The sequence below is a fragment of the Chiloscyllium punctatum genome, chromosome 10, assembly GCF_047496795.1.
Source record: "Chiloscyllium punctatum isolate Juve2018m chromosome 10, sChiPun1.3, whole genome shotgun sequence".
Classification (NCBI taxonomy): Eukaryota; Metazoa; Chordata; class Chondrichthyes; order Orectolobiformes; family Hemiscylliidae; genus Chiloscyllium; species Chiloscyllium punctatum.
The window spans coordinates 115,860,314-115,877,337 of record NC_092748.1 but is presented as its reverse complement, the minus strand read 5'-3'; the positions used below and the strand labels follow the sequence as shown (position 1 = coordinate 115,877,337).

The window sequence follows — 17,024 nt, the reverse complement described above, 5'->3', positions numbered from 1 at the left end:
TGCAGCAGTAAGCCAGTTTCATGGCACTGTGGCTAGCTTTGCTGGGCAGAAGGCTGGGAGAAAGAGTGGAAAGGCTATAGTCATAGGGGAATCAATTGTAAGGGGAGTAGATAGGTGGATCTGTGGTCAAAAACGAGAGTTCTCAATGGTATGTTGCCTCCCAGGTGCTCGGGTCAGGGATGTCTCAGATCAACTGCTGAACATTCTGAAGAGGGAGTTTGAACAGCCAGTTGTTGTGGTGCACATAGGCATCAATGATATAAGTAAAAAACAGGATGAGGTCCTACAAGTAGACTTTAGAGAGTTATGAACCAAGTTAAAAAAGTAGGCCCTCAGAGGTCGTAATCTCAGGATTGCTACCAGTGCCATGCGCGGGTCAGAGTAGAAAAGAAAGAATAGGCATGATGAATGCATGGCATTAGAGACGGTGCAAGAGGGAGGGGATCGGATTTTTGGGACACTGGGACTGGTTTTGGGGGTGGTGGGACTGTTAGAAATTGGACGGTCTCCACCTGGGCCGGACTGGAACCAATGTCCGGGGTGAGGGGAGGTTGAATCTTCCTAACGCTGTTGGGGAGGGTTTAAACTAATGCGGCAGGGGGATGGGAACCAAATGAGGAGGTTAGTGGACATTAAGGAGGTAGTAACTAAAGGTTATAAGGAACTAGAAAATGAAGTCAGCGTGACTAAGGGGAAGAGTAGGCAGGGAGCAGACGATGAACTCAAAGGGACTGGTGGCCTGAGGTGCATTTGTTTAAATGCAAGAAGCGCAGTTGGTAAGGCAGATGAACTTCGCGCTTGGATTAGTGATGGGAGCATGATGTTATTGCTATTACTGAGACTTGGTTGAGGGAAGGGCATAATTGGCAACTAAATATTTCAGGATATCAATGCTTCAAGCGGAATAGACAGGGAGTTAAAAGGGGTGGAGGAGTTGGATTACTCGTCAGAGTGTATATCATAGCTGTGCTGAAGGAGTGCACTATGGAGTACTCGAGCAGTGAGGCAATATGGACAGAGCTCAGAAATAGTAAGGGTGCAGTAACAATATTGGGGCTGTATTACAGGCCTCCCAACAGCAGCGTGAGATAGAGGTACAAATATGTAAAGAGATTATGGAAAGACGTAGGAGTGATAGGGTGGTGGTGATGGGAGATTTTAATTTCCCAACATTGACTAGGATTCACTTAGTGTTACAGATCTAGATGGGGCAAATTTGTAAGGAGCATCCAGGGGGCTTTTCTCGAGCAGTATGCAAATAGTCCAACTCGGGAAGGGACCATACTGAACCTGGTCTTGAGGAGTGAGCCCGGCCAGGTGGTTGAAGTTTCAGTAGAGGATTACATTGGGAATAATGATCACAATTCCGTAAGTTTTAGAATACTCATGAACAAAGACAAGTGTGGTCCTAAAGGAAGAGTGCTAAATTGGAGGAAGGCCAACTATACCAACATTTGGCAGGAGCTGGGGAGTGTAGATTGGGAGTGTAGTTTGAAAGTAAATCCACATTTGATATGTGGGAGGCTTTTAAAGAGAGGTTGATTATCATGCAGGAGAGATATGTCCCTGTGAAAATGAGAGATAGAAATGGCAAGGTTAGGGAACCATGGATGACAGGTGAAATTGTGAGACTAGCTAAGAGGAAAAAGGAAGCATACATAAGGTCTAGGCAACTGAAGGCAAACAAAGCTTTGGAGAATATCAGGAATGTAGGACCAATCTGAAATGAGGAATTAACAGGGCTAAAAGGAGTCATGAGATATCTTTAGCGAACAGGTTTAAGGAATATCCCAAATCATATATAAGGAGCAAGAGTGTAACTAGAAAAAAAAAGAGTTGGCCCACTTATGGACAAAGGAGGATAGTTTTGCGAAGAGTCAGAGAGAATGGATGAGATTCTTAATGAGTACTTTGCATTGGTACTCACCGAGGAGAGTACCACCTGATGGATGTTGAGGTTAGGGAATCGAGGTTTGATTACTCTAGGTCAAGTTGGCAAAACAAGGGAGGAAGTGTTGGGTATTCTAAAAGGCATTAAGGTGGACAAGCCCCCAGATCAGGATGGGATCTATCTAAGGGTACTGAGGGAAGCGAGAAAGGAAATAGTTGGGGCCTTAACAGATATCTTTGCAGGATCCTTGAACACTGGTGAGGTCCCAGAGGACTGGAAAATTGCAAATATTGTCCCTTTTTTTAAAGAAATGTAGCAGGGATAATTCAGGAAATTACAGACCAGTGAGCCTGACATCAGTGGTAGGGAAGATGCTGGCGAAGATACTGAGGGATAGGGCCTATTCCCTTTTGGAAAATAAAATGTGCAACACGGTTTTGTACAGGGAAGGTCATGTCTTACCAACTTATAGAGTATAGAACAAACAGAATTCTTTGAGGAAGTGACAAAGATGGTTGATGAGAAAAGGACTGGAGATGTCATATACATGAACTCCAGTAAGGCGTTCTATAAAGTTCCTCATGGTAGGCTGATGGAGAAAGTGAAGTCACATGGGATCCAGGGTGTACTATCTAAATGGATAAAGAACTGGCTGGGCAACAGGAGACAGAGAGCAGTAGTGTAAGTGAGTTTCTCAAAATGGAGAACTGTGACCACTGTTGTTTGTGAAAAACGTAAATGATTTGGAGGAAGGTACAGGTGGTCTGATTAGCAAGTTGGCTGATGACACTATGATTGGTGGAGCAGCAGATGGTGAAGGGAACTGTCAGAGAATGTAGCAGAATATAGATAATTTGGAGAGTTAGGCAGAGAAAAGGCAGATGGAGTTCAATCTGGGCAAATGCGAGGTGATGCATTTTGGAAGGTACAATTCAAGAGCGAGCTGGAAATGGAAAAGTCCTGGGGAAAATTGATGTACAGAGAGATCTCGGTGTTCAGGTCCATTGTTCCCTGAAGGCGGCAACGCAGGTCTATAGATTGGTGAATAAGGTACATGGCATGCTTTCCTTCATCAGACAGGGTATCAAGTACAAGAGTTGGCAGGTCATGTTACAATTGTATAAGATTTTGATTCAGCCATATTTGGAATACTGCGGACAGTTCTGGTTGCCACATTACCAAAAGGATGTAGATGCTTTGGACAGGGTGCAGAAGAGTTTCACTAGGAAGTTGCCTGGTATGGAGGGCACTAGCTATGAAGAGAGGTTGAGCAGATTAGGATTATTTTCATTAGAAAGATGGAAGTTGACCTGACTGAGGGCTACAAAATCATGAGAGATAGAGACAGGGTGGATAGAAAGAAGCTTTTTCCCAGAATGGGGGACTCAATTACTCGGGGTCACAACTTCAAACTGATAGGGGAAAGGTTTAGGAGGGACATGAATGGAAGGTTCTTTCTGCAGAGAGTCATGGATGCCTGGAACATGTTGCCAGCGGAGGTGGTAGAAGCAGGCACGACAACATCATTTAACACGTATCTAGGCAGATACATGAATGGGCAGGGAACAGAGGGATACAGACACTTAGAAAATAGGCGACAGGTTTAGATAGAGGATCAGGATCGGCACAGGCTTGAAAGGCCGAAGGGCCTGTTCATGTGCTGTAATTTTCTTTGCTCTTTGAAGAAAGCCATCAGCCCTTCAAGTCTGTTCCGTCATGCTATTCAATTATGGCTGATCCTCTAGCTCAATGCCATATTTCCACTTTCACCCCAAATCCTTTGGTGCCTCGAACGTCTAGAATATTATGCTGCTTGGATAAGAAGGTATGAGCTATAAACAGCAGCTGGAAAACCTAGGGTTGTTTTCTCTCAAGCAGACTGGGCAGAGGGAGACCTGATACAAGTTTAGATAATTATGAGGGGCAAAGAGCTGACAGTCTTAATCTTCTCCCTAGAATTAAAACATCTAATATTAGACCCTGTGCATTGAACAAAAGAGAGTGAAAGTTCAAAGGAGATGTGAGGGGCAAGTGCTTTTATACAGAGAATGGTAGATGCCTAGAACACCCTACCAGGGGTGGTGATGGAGGCAGATACGATAGGTGCAGGTAAGGAGTTTTTCGATAAGTACATGAACAAGAAAGGAATGGACAAATATGGACCATGGGCAGGCAGAAGGGATTCGTTTAATTTGGCAAAATGCTCGGCACAACATTGTGGGCCAAAGAGCCAGTTCCTGTGTTGTCCTGATCAGTGTTCTGTTGTCATTTCAATGCTACCAAATCAGAGCCTGTGATTTCGTTTTAAGAATTATTTAGATGCATACATTTACAACATGAATCAATCTGCTTGGATGTTTCTGACATAGCTCACTGGAATTAGAATGTAGGTCTTCTAGTTTTGAGGTAGAGATGCCACCACTGCACTACAAGAGTCTTCAGTGGCCAGGAAGGTTGGCTAATGGTAGAGGTTCAGCCAAGATCTCACTAAAAGTTGGGGTAGGGCTAGAAGGGTCAAATGTCATACTCTAGCCCCTTATACTTGCAATCTTACCCTGATATCCTAATTAAAGACTAACTACCCGTCTTCCCAATTCACAACAAACATCAAGCAATGACTGATTTTCTCAATTCCAAGGTGTTTCTCACTCCGTAACAAGGCATGACATCTGGGGGCATGAAACCCCACCCCTCAGTCACTGAACGGAGTTCTCTGTGTCTCCTGGTGTAAATCTGAATGACAGTAGTGACCCCTCCCCTCATTTCGACCCAGAGGGAACAACGTCAATGGTTCGAATGTGGCTTGACTTATGACTTACCAGACACGGTCACTTCAAACTTGGCTGAGTCGTCAATTGCGTCACACAGGTACATCCCTCGGTCCCCCAACGTAACCTGGCGGATAGTCAGCCTCCTGTAGCCTCTGTCGACTTCCATTGTTGACCTCTTGGTCTGGGCCACCTCGACTCCATCCTTGTACCATCTCACCGTGGCCTCGGGCCGTGAGAGTTCACATGACAGGACAATCTCGCTCCCGGTCAGTACACTCAACACCGGCGAGGAATGGTTCATGATTCTTATAGGAGGCTCTGGATCCAACACAAACAAAGAGTGAGACGAAGAGGAAGAGAGTGTGTGTGTGTGTGTGTGTGTGTGTGTGTGTATGTGTGTGTGAGTGTGAGAGAGAGAGAGAGATAGACAGAAAAACAGAAAAACAGAAAAAGAAAGAAAGAGCAGTGGGAGGATTTGGGCAAGGAAGATACAAATGGAGAGAGTGAAATAGAGGAGAAAAGAGAAAAAAAGTGAGAGAATGAGGGAAAAGGAGAGAAAATAAGAGAGATTGTGAGGAAGAGTCGAGGAATGACGGAACATAAAACAGTGAGACTGCGTTGGACACTTGGACAGAGAGTGGAAAAGCAGAAAGAGACTTGTTGTGAAGAATCCCTGTCCACAGTGCTCTCCTGGGTTTGTGTTTCAGTAATAGTGACCTGGTCACTCTGCTCAAGGTGAGATATTCATGTGGTGTTCAGAGGAACAAGAATGCTCTTGTTGATAAATGATTTGGAGAAGCCGGTGTTGGACTGGGGTGTACAAAGTTAAAAATCACACAACACCAGGTTATAGTCCAATATGTTTATTTGGAAACACTTGTTTTCGGAGCACTGCCCCTTCATCAGGTGATTGTGGAGAGAAAGATTGTAAGACACAGAATTGAAGCACTATAAAGTTTTGCTATAAACTGTTGTGTGATTTTTAACCTTGTTATGACACACAGAGTTTTTTTCTGGGTCTTCTTCAATTATGACACTGATATTGTGAAAAATACATCCACAACAATGGGCTAAGCTCAGGATTAGGAGCCAACAACTTCAGACAATGATCAGGAGACATTTCTTCCCCTCAGGAAATGACAAACTTTTGGAATTCCCCACAGCAGAGCAAAGTAGATCCTCACTCATTGAGATTCAGGATTGGTATAGAGAGATTGCTTGACTCTTCACAATTGAGGGAAATGTAAAAACTAAGAGCTGAAGGAAGTCATTCAGTGCTTCAAGGCTGCTCTGTCATTACATAATTATGGCTGATCCTCTATTTCAATGCTATATTCCCACTTTCTTCCCATACCCTTTGATGCCTAGAACATCGAGAAGTGGCTGCTGCCTGAATTAGAGGGCATGAGCTATTGCGAGAGGCTAGAGAAACTAGGGTTATTTTCTCTGGAGTAGTGCAGGCTGAGGGGAGGGACCTGATTAAAGTTTACAAAACCATGAGAGGCTTAGAAAGGGTTAACAGTCAGAATAATTTTCCAGGAGTTGAAATGTCTAATACTTGAGGACATACACTTAAGATAAGAAATGAGATGTGAGGGGCAAGTATTTTTACACTTGTCAGGAACACACTGCTAGGGTTAGTGGTGGGCCAGTTACAATAGGTGTGTTTTGATGCTTGTGGTTAAGCACATGAATAAGCAAGGAAAGGAGGAACATGGGTCATGCACAATCAAAAGGGATTTGTTTAACTTGGCACCTTGTTCGGTACAACATTGTGAGCCGAAAGGGCTGGTTCCTGTGCTGTACTGTTCCATGTTCGAAATGTTTACTATGTCCATTGCTCTCAATATGGGCTCCTCCACATTGGGTAGACAGGATGCCAATTCACGGAACGTTTTCAGCGAACATCTCTGGGATACATGAACCAAAAACTCCACTGCCCTGTGGCCGACCACTTCAACTCCTTCTCCCACTCCTCCAAGGACATGCAAGTCTTGGGCTTCTTCCATCACTAAATCCTAGCCACCTGACACCTGGAGGAAGAACTTCTCATCTTCTGCCTTGGGACCCTCTAACCACATGACATCAACGCCAATTTCACCAGCTTTCTCATCTCCCCTGCCCCCACCACATCCCAGATCTAATCCTCCAACTCGGCACTGCCCTCTTGAACTATTCCACCTGCCCATCTTCCTTCCCACCTGTTCACTCCACACTCCGCTCCGAACTTTCGCCATCACCCTCCCTCCCCCACACCTGCATCCATCTATTGCCTTCCCAGCTACATTCACCCCAGCCCTAGTCCAACCCTCCGATTTATCTCTCAGCCTTCTCCCCCACCTCTACTCACATTCCTGATGAAGGGCTTATGCCCAAAACATCAATTCTCCTCCACCTCAGATGCTGCCTGACCTGCTGAGCTTTTCCAGCGCCACACTTTTCAACCATGTTCTAACTAAATCTAACTCATTCTTAAAAACAAAACACGCAGGCTCTGGACCACTACTATTAAAATGACGTAGATGTGACATGACATGCTTCAACTGGGATTAGAATCTGGATCTTCTAGGTCTGAGTTAGAAATGCCACCACAAGAGCCCTAAGTAACCTGCAAGATTGGCTAAAGGTAGAGATTCAATCATTATCTAATTGAAAGTCAGGGAAGGCTTGAGAGGTCAAATGTCCTACTCCTGCTCCATATCTGTGAGATCTTATCCTGGTATCCTAATTAAAGACTAACTGTGTTTCCCCAACTCACAACAAATATCAGACAATAAAGCATTTTCTCAATTCCAAGGCAGTTTTGGTTCTGCAACAAGACATAACATCTGGATGCGTGAAAACACATCCCTGAGATCATGAAGGCAGTTCTGTGTCTACTGTTATAAATCTTAATGACAGCAGTGACCCCCATCCAGACAGAACAATGTCAATGCTTCAACTGTGGCTTCACTTAGGACTCACCGGACACAGTCACTTCAAACTTGGCCGCGTCATCGATTGCATCACACAGATATATTCCTCCGTCCCCCACTGTAACCTGGCGGATGGTCAGTCTCCTGCGTCTTCCATCCACCTCCATCCTGCAGTTCTCGTTCTGCTTCACTTCAACCCCATCCTTGTACCACTTCACCTCGGCCTTGGGCCGAGAGAGCTCACACGTCAGGACAACCTCAGCCCCAGTCAGTACACTCAACACTGGAGACGAACTGTTGATGATTCTTACCGGAGGTTCTAGATACAACACAAAAGGGGAGAGAAAGTATGTGAGTGACAGTGAGAGAGAGGGAGAGGGAGAGAAATTGGAAAATTTGAGGGCGGAAGATCTAAATGGAGAGAGTAAAATAAAGAGGAACAAAGGGAGGAAGTGAAAGAGCAAAAATGAGGGAAAGGAAGAGAAAATTAGCAAGACTGGGAGGAAGGGACAAGGAAGGAGGAAACATAAACAGCAAGGGTGCATTGGTGATTTGGACAGAGAGGGGAAGAGCAGAAAGAAGCTGGTTGTGAAGAATCCCTGTCCCCAGTGCTCTCTTTGGTTTGTGTTACTGTAAGGCTGACCCTACCACACTGCAGAAGGTGAGATACAGATATGACATTCAGAGGGACAAGAATGCTTTTGTTCTGACATACAAAGCTTTTTTCTGCTCTTCTTTCATTAGGGCCACCGATGTTGTGAAAAATACAACAATGGTCTATTCGCAGGATAAGGGGCCCGCCATTTCAGATGATGATGAGGAGACAGTTCTTCCTTCAGCTTGTGATAAATCTTTGAAATTCTCCATACCACAGGAATGTGGAACCTGGAGGTTTATTGAGGTATATCCAAAACCAGGATTGAGAGATTGCTTGACAATTCACAATTGAGAGAGACATGGAAACTAAGAGCTGAAGTAAGCCATCACCCATTCATGTCTTCTCCATCATGCCAAACAATTATGGCTGATCCTCGAGCTCAATGCCATATTCCCACTTTCACCCATACCCTTTGATGCCTTGAATGTCCAGAAATGGATGCCGACTGGGTTAGAAGGTCTGACCTATAAGGAGTGCCTGGAAAAATAAGGGTTGTTTTCTCTGGAGCATACGAAGCTGAGGGGAGACTTGATAGAAGTTTATAAAATTATGAGAGGCAAAGGGCTGACAGTCTGAATCTCCTCCTCAGAGTGAAATTCTAATACTAGAACCCGAAGGAGTATGCTTAAGAAGGAAATCAGGAGGGTAAAAAAGGGACATGAGATAGCTTTGGCAAATAGAGTTAAGGAGAATCCAAAGGGAATCTATGAAGACATTAAGGACAAAGGAGTAACTCGGGAGAGAACAGATCAGCAAGGCAGCCTATGTTGAGACAGGGAAGTTACAAAATGAGTATTTTGCATCAGTGTTTACTGTGGAGAAGGTCATGGAAGATATAGAATGTAGGGAAACAGGTGGTGACAGCTTGAAAAATCTCCATGTTTCTGGACGTCTTAAAATGCAAAAAAGTGGATAGATCCTCGGGGTCTAGAACTCTGTGGGCTGCTAGGGAAGTAATTGCAGGCCCCTTGCCAAAATATTTGTATCACCGATAGTCACAAGTGAGGTGCCGGAAAAATGGAGGTTGGCTAACTTGAAGCCACTATTTAAGAAAGGTGGTAAGGAAAAGCCAGGAAACTATAGACTAGTGAGCCTGACATTGGTAGTGGGCAAGTTGTTGGAGTGAATCCGGAAGGACAGGATTTAAATGCATTTGGCAAGGCAAGGACTGATTAAGGATAGTCAACATGGCTTTCTGCAAGGGAAATCATGTCTCACAAACTTGATTGAGTTCTTTGAAGTAACGAAGAGGACAAATGAGGTCATCCCTCACTATCTCTGTAATCTTCTCAAATGTCACCATCCTTCAGGATTTCTGAGCTCTTTCTATTCTTATCTATTGATGCTCTTGATTTCAATCATCCTTGCCTCACTGCTGACCATGCCTTCAATTTCTTCAGAAACCATAAGACCATAAGTCATAGGAGCATAAATTAGGCCATTCAGCCCATTGAGTCTGCTCAACCAATAATTTATGACTGATAACTTTCTCAACCCCATTGTCCCACTTTCTTCCTACAACCTTTGATCCCCTTGATAGTTAAGAACCTATCTAACTCAGTCTTAAATATATTCAATGACCTGGCCTCCACAGCCTTCTGTGGCAATGAATTCCATAGATTCACCACTCTCTGGCTGAAGACATTTCTCCTTATCTCCATTCTAAAAGGCCTTCCCTTTACTTTAAGGCTATATCCTTGGGTCTAGTCTCTCTTATGAATGGAAACATGTTCCCAACATCTACTCTTTCCAGGAAATTCAGTTTTCCGTATGTTTCAATTAGATCCCCCTCATCCTTCTAAACTCCAACAAGTATAAAGCCAGAGTCCTCAAACGTTCCACATAAGTTAAGCTTTTCATTCCTTGGATCATTTTTATGAACCTTCTCTGAACACACTCCAGTACATCCTTCCTGAGATATGGGGCCCAAAACTGCACACAATATTCCAAATGTAGTCTGACCAGAGCATTATAGAGCCTTAGAAGTATATCCCTGCTTTTATATTCAAGTCCTCTCAAAACAATTGCCATCATTGCACTTGCCTTCCTAACTACTGATTCAACCTGCAAGTTTACCTTGCGAGAATCCTGAATTTGAATTCCTAAATCTTTTTGAAAGTGAGCAGACTTAATGTCCAACTCTGCAAAAAGTGTGACATTTGTGAGTGTGACAACCCTTCCCTGAGATCCTGTCATGATTTCTGTGTCTCCTGTTGTAACTCTGAATGAATTTTTTTCACTTGAACCTAAGAGGCTGAGAGACGACCTGTTAGAAGGTTACAAAATTATGAGAGGCATAGATAGCTGGAATTTTTTTTCCCAGGGAGAACTGTTAACTATTAGGGGACATAGGTTTATGGTAAAAGGGGGAAGGTTTCAAGGCGATGTAAGGGTAAATGCTTTCACATGGGGTGTTAGGTGCTTGCGAATGCACTGTCAGAAGAGGTGGGAGAAATAGATACAATAGCAACATTTAAGTGGCATCTTGATAGATACATGAAAGGGCAGGGAACAGAGGGATACAGGTCAAACAGGACTACCTGCATGCTAAACAACATACAATTGATAGACACAGCTAAGCAATCCCAAACCCAAATGATCAGGTATATGATCTGGAGTCATGCGGCATCCAGTCATCAATAGTAGTGGACAAATTTGTGGAGGAGGGTCCACCAATATGCCGATTTTAAATGACGGAAGAGCACAACAACATACAGATGCAAAATATAAGGCTGCTGCATTCACAGCAAACTTCAGATAAAAGTGGCAAGGTGATGATCCATCACAGCCTCCTCCTAGGATACCCAGCAATACAGATACCAGTCTACAGTCAATTCGATTCACTCCATGTGATATCAAGAAATGGCTAGAGGCACTAGATACTATAAAGGCTATGGGCCCTGACAACATTCCAGCAACAGTACTGAAGACCTATGTTCCAGAACTTTTCAGTCCCCTAGTCAAACTGTTCCAGTACAGTTACAACACTGCCATCTACCATTGTGGAAAGTTGCTCATGTATGGGAAGTCCTCAAAAAACAGAACAAATCCAAGCAAGCCAATTACCACTACATCAGTCTCGTCTTGATCATGAGTAAAGCGATGAACGGCGTCATCAACAATGATATCAAGCAGCACCTGATCAGCAATAACCTACTCAGTTATGCTCAATTGGAGTTCTGCCTGGGTTAGTCAGCTCCTGACCTCATTACAGCCTTGGTTTACACATGGACAACAGAGCTGAATTCCAGAGGGGAAGTGAGAGTGACAGTCCTTGATATCAAGGCTGCATTCGACCAAGTTTACAAAATTATGAGGGGCATGGATAGGATAAATAGGCAAAGTCTTTTCCCTGGGGTTGGGAAGTCCAGAACTAGAAGGCATAGATTTAGGGTGAGAGGGGAAAGATATAAAAGAGACTTAAGGGGCAACTTTTTCACACAGAGGGTGGTACGTGTATGGAATGAGCTGCCAGAGGATGTGGAGGAGGCTGGTACAATTGCAACATTTAAGAGGCATTTGGATGGGTATGTGAATAGGAAGGGTTTGGAGGGATATGGGCTGGGTGCTGTTAGGTGGGACTGGATTGGGTTGGGATATCTGGTCGGCATGGACGGGTTGGACCGAAGGGTCTGTTTCCATGCTGTACATCTCTATGACTCTGACTCTAAGTGTGGCATCAAGGAACCCTAGCAAAACTGAAATCAATGGTTATCAGGGCAAACTCTCCACTGGTTGGAGTTGTAGCTGGTATATTGGAAGATGGTTGTCGTTGCTGGAGGTTAGTCATCATGGTTCCAGAACATGTCTTCAGGAGTTCCCCAGGATAGTGTCCTAGGCCCACACATTTTCAGTTGCTTCATCAATAACCCCTCCTCCATCATAAGGTCAGAAGTGGGGATTGTTGCCAATATTTGCATAATGTTCTGCATTATTTGTGACTCCTCAGACGCTGAAGTAGTCCATGTTCAAATGCTTCAAAATCTGGACAATATCTAGACTTGTGCTAACAAGTGGCAAATAACATTCACACCATAAAAATTCAAGCAATGACTATCTCTAATAACAGACAATCTAACGACCACCCCTTGACATTCAATAGTGTTACCATCACTAAATCCCCCATTATCAACATCCTGGGTTGGGTTACCATTGGCCAGGATCTCAACTGGACTTGCCACATAAACACAATGACTGCAAGAGCAGGTCAGAAGGTAGATCTGCAGGGAGTAACTCACCTTTGGACACCCTAAAGCCCATCACCAACGACAGGAAGAAGTCAGGAGTGTGATGAAATAAAACCCACTTCCCTGGATGGGTGCAGCTCGATCAACACTCAAGAAGCTTGACACCGATTAGGGCAAAACTGTCCACTTGACTTGCACTACATTCGCAAACATCCACTCCATCCAACTACAATATTCACTAGCAACAGTGTGTAAAAAGATCCTTAGACAGCATCTTCCAAACCCACAACCACTTCCATCCAGTTGTACAAGTGCAGCAGAATCATGGCAATATCATCACCTGCAAGTTCCCCATCAAGACACTCACCATTCTGACTTGAAAATATAACACCATTCCTTCAGTATTACCGGGTCAAAATCCTGGAATTCCCTCCCTTTGGGCATTGTGGGTCAACAAACAGATGTGGACTGCAGCAGTTCAAGAAGGCAGCTCACCACCAGCTTCTCGACAGCAACTAGGGATGCACAATAAATCTGCCAGCCAGTGATGCCCACATCCAATAAGTGAATTTTTTAAAAATGCCAACACAGAGGCCAAAGATTTTTAGTTTATAAAAGCATCATGTGTTGATGAAGTCTTGGTGGACTGAAGGGCCTGTTCCTCTACCATACCATGACAGCATGTCCTCTGCCTCCCCACCAAAGGGAACAATATCAATGTTTCAAGTGCAGTTTTACGGAGAACTCCCCAGACATGGTCCCTCCAATCTTGGCCAAGTCATCAACTGAATCACACATATATGTCCCTTGGTCCCCCATTACAGTCAGACTGATAGTCAGCCTCCTGCACCCTCTGTCCACCTCCATCGTGGACCTCTCACTCTGTTCCACTCCCACCCCATCTTTGTACCATCTCACTTCTGCCTCAGGTTGTGAAAGCTCACAAGAGGACAACCTTTGTCCCGGTTAATACACTCAAAACCAGAGACGTACTGTGGACGATTTTCACGAGGGGGTCTAGATGCAACACAAAGTGACAGAGAGAAAGAGAGCAAAGCAAATTACATAAAAGTAAGAAAAAAGGGAGTGTAAAGGAGACTCAAGTGGAGCAAAGGTGTGATGTGTCTCAGAGAAATAGTGAAGTAGGGAATAGACAAGAGGAATGGACAAAGATCATGAAGTAGAAAGGAAGGGAGATATAAAAATATAACAGAAGGAACAGAGAAAGAGATTGAAGGAAGACAATATGTCCATGACCCATTTCCAATGTCTCCATAATGCCTTGAACAATCCCTGTCCATGGTATGCAACCTCTGGTTTGTTTTATCGCAACAACAACCCTGTCACGCTGCTCAACGGAAGTTCCTAACACGGTGTATTTTAAAATTCGTTCATAGAATCTGGACATCACTGACTGGGACAGTATTTACTACCCATCCTTAATTGTCCAGAGGGCAGTTAAGAGTCAAACACATTCCTGTGGGTCTGGAGTCACAAGTAGGCAGGATGGCAGTTTCCTTCCCTAAAGGAAGATGGGTTTTCCTCAACAATCTTCATCATTAGACACTTAATTCCAGATTTTTAAAGTTGAATTCCACCATCTGCCATGGCAGGATTTGAACCCAGGTCCCGAGAACATGATCTATGTCGCGGGATTGATCGTCAAACGATAATACACATTGGGCCATCGCCTCTCCCTTCTGTATTCCTCTACAGACTTTCAATATCCTCTGTACACTTTGCTCTACCACTCATCTTAATGTCATCTGCAAACTTTGACACACTACACTAGGTCCTCAACTCCAAATCAATTGTAAACAATTGCAGTCCCAACACTGATCTCTGAAACACACCATTAGCCACTGATCTTCAGAAAAACACCCACGTATTCCCACTTTTTGCTTTGTTAGTTAAGCAATCCTCTATCCTTACTAATACATTACCTGTAATGCTGTGCACCTTCACCTTATGCACCAGCTTTCTGTGTGGCACCTTGTCGAATGCCAGCATTTGGTCCATATCCATCTATATGCTTCCTATTCATGTATCCATCCAGATGCCTTTTAAATGACATAATTTTATCCATTTCCACCACTTTCTCTGGCAGCTCATTCCATACACATACCATCAACTGCATGAAAACATTGCTCCTTAGATCCTTTTAAATCTTTCCCCTCTTATTTTAAGCCAATGCCCTCTAGTTTTGGACCCCACCCCCCCACCCTGGGGGAAAGACCCTGGCTATTCACCCCATCCATGATTTTATAAACCTATACACGGTCAACCCTCAGCCCCCAACACTCCACAGAAAAAAGCCCCAGCTTATTCAGCCTTTCTCTATAGGTCATCCTCCAATCCTGGCAATATCTTTGTGAATCTTTCCTATAGCAAGGAGACTAAATGTGAACACCATCTTCTATAAATGGTCTAACCAATGTCCTGCACAGCCACATCATGATATCCCAAACCCTATACTCAATTCACTGACCAATGAAGGCAAATATGTACACCTGCAACTTCACTTTCAAAGAACTATGCACCTGCATCTCTAAGTCCCTTTGTTCAACAACACTCCCCAGAGCCCTACCATGGTTTACAAATTCTCATCCTTGTTTGTAAATCCCTCCATTTCCTCTCCCCTTACTATAACTGTAATCCACTCCAACCTCATCACCCTTTGGGATCTCCTAATGCTTCTTGACCATTCCTGATTTTAATGACTCACCCCTCTGCCACACTGCTGCCCATTCCTTCAATTTTGTTAATGCCAGAAAGTGACTAGCTTTCTCACTCCGCCTCAAACAAATCTGGGAGTGTGCCAACCCATCCCTGAGATCCTGTCAGAAGTTTTCTGTGTATCCTGCTGTGACTCTGAAGCAGTTTTTTTCACTTGAACATCTGAGGTTGAGGAGCAACCTGATAGTAGTTCCAAAATTATGAGTGGCATAGATAGACGGGAGAGTCAGAGTCTTTTTCTAATGGTAGAAATGTCAATTACAAGAGGACATAGATTTAAGGAAAACAATAGGAAAGTTTATGAGATAGGAGAGGCAATTTTTTTATACAAACAGTATTAAATGCATGGAATTCGCTGCCAGGAAGGACGATGGAGGCAGATACAATAGCAAAATTTAAATGGTATCTCAACAGATACATGAAAAGGAATGATTAGAAGGATACAGACTGCATAGAGGCAAGAGGTTTTTAGTTCAGAAAGGTGTTACATGACGGCACAGTTTTGGTGGACCGAATGGCCTGTTACTGTGCTAAACAGATCTTTGTTCTTTGACAGCAGGGCACCTCATCCCACCAGAGAGAACAATGTCAATGATTCGAATGTGGCTTGACTTAGGACTCACCGGGAATACAGGGAGGAAAACTTCTTCAAGGCAAGCATCCTTGCAAGAGGATTTGCAGTAGGGTTAAAATCAACTAGATAAAACAATGACTGCAGATGCTGGAAACCAGATTCTGGATTAGTGATGCTGGAAGAGCACAGCAGTTCAGGCAGTATCCGAGGAGCAGTAAAATCGACGTTTCCGAAATGCCAATTTTACTGCTCCTCAGATGCTGCCTGAACTGCTGTGCTCTTCCAGCACCACTAATCCAGAATCTGGTTTCCAGCATCTGCAGTCATTGTTTTTACCTTAGGACTCACCGGACACAGTCACTTCAAACTTGGCCAAGTCATCAACTGCATCGCACACATATATTCCTTGGTCGTCCATCACCACTGGGCAGATGGTCAGCCTCCTGCATGTTCCATTCACTTCCATTGTGGATCTCTCACTTTGCTCCACTTCCACCCCATCCTTGTGCCATCTCACCTCTCCTTGGGGCTGAGAGAGCTCACACGAGAGGAAAATTTTACTCCCGGTCAGTACGCTCAATACTGGAGAGGAACTGGTGATGATTCTCACCGGAGGTTCTGAATCCAACAGACAGAGACAGAGAAAGAGAATGAGGAAAAAGAAGACAGAGGAGGAGCGAAATGAAAGGATGCAAGGAGAAGGGTCAATGAAAGCAATGGAGAGCAAGTGGTTGAATGTTAGTGGGGTGAAGAGAGATAGGAAAAGCAGAGAAAAACTTGAGGAGGAAGGGAGGCTTGGAGCCAGAACATAAAATAGTGAGATACGGAAATATTAAAATACAGCAGGAAGAATGAATGTGAAAGAGAGGGAGAGAAATGAATTGGACAGGTGCAGCAGAATTTGGAATGAATTACAAACAGAAAGATAAGAAGGAAGGTATTACAGTAATAGTGACCCTACCACACAGCTCAAATTGAACTAGTGGCTTGGTGTTTACAGGGACAGGAACAATATCATGTGCAACACAATAAATCTTAAATCCTAAGGGGTAGTGTCAGTTTTCACCTGTGCACTGTAAACACCCAGCTCTAATTCATTACCATCAGTCTCAATTCCTCCACTATTGGCTATTTTGGAAACTTCAGATAGTTAAACAGCAGGGAAATTGAAGCCATTGTTTTGGTCGCCTCTCTAAACTCCATTCCTTAGCAACTCAATCCATTCTTTCCCTGGCAGCAATGTGAGGTTATATGAATCTGGAGAATTGGTAATCTCAGCAAAGGAGGGCCAA

The 17,024-nt window shown here is 43.9% G+C and overlaps 1 protein-coding gene across 4 annotated transcripts in view; it reads right to left on the bottom strand.

Moving 5' to 3' along the window:
• The window catches only part of LOC140482474 (obscurin-like), a 322,475-nt gene that overhangs the window by 201,205 nt on the left and 104,246 nt on the right, over window positions 1–17,024 (bottom strand). For all 4 annotated transcript variants that reach the window (XM_072580002.1, XM_072580005.1, XM_072580003.1 and 1 more), the window contains 3 exons: window positions 16,081–16,350; window positions 7,627–7,896; window positions 4,711–4,980 (listed from right to left, as the gene is read on the bottom strand). In XM_072580002.1, coding sequence (XP_072436103.1) covers window positions 4,711–4,980; window positions 7,627–7,896; window positions 16,081–16,350 — 810 coding nt within the window. The remainder of the gene's footprint in view (window positions 1–4,710; window positions 4,981–7,626; window positions 7,897–16,080; window positions 16,351–17,024) is intronic.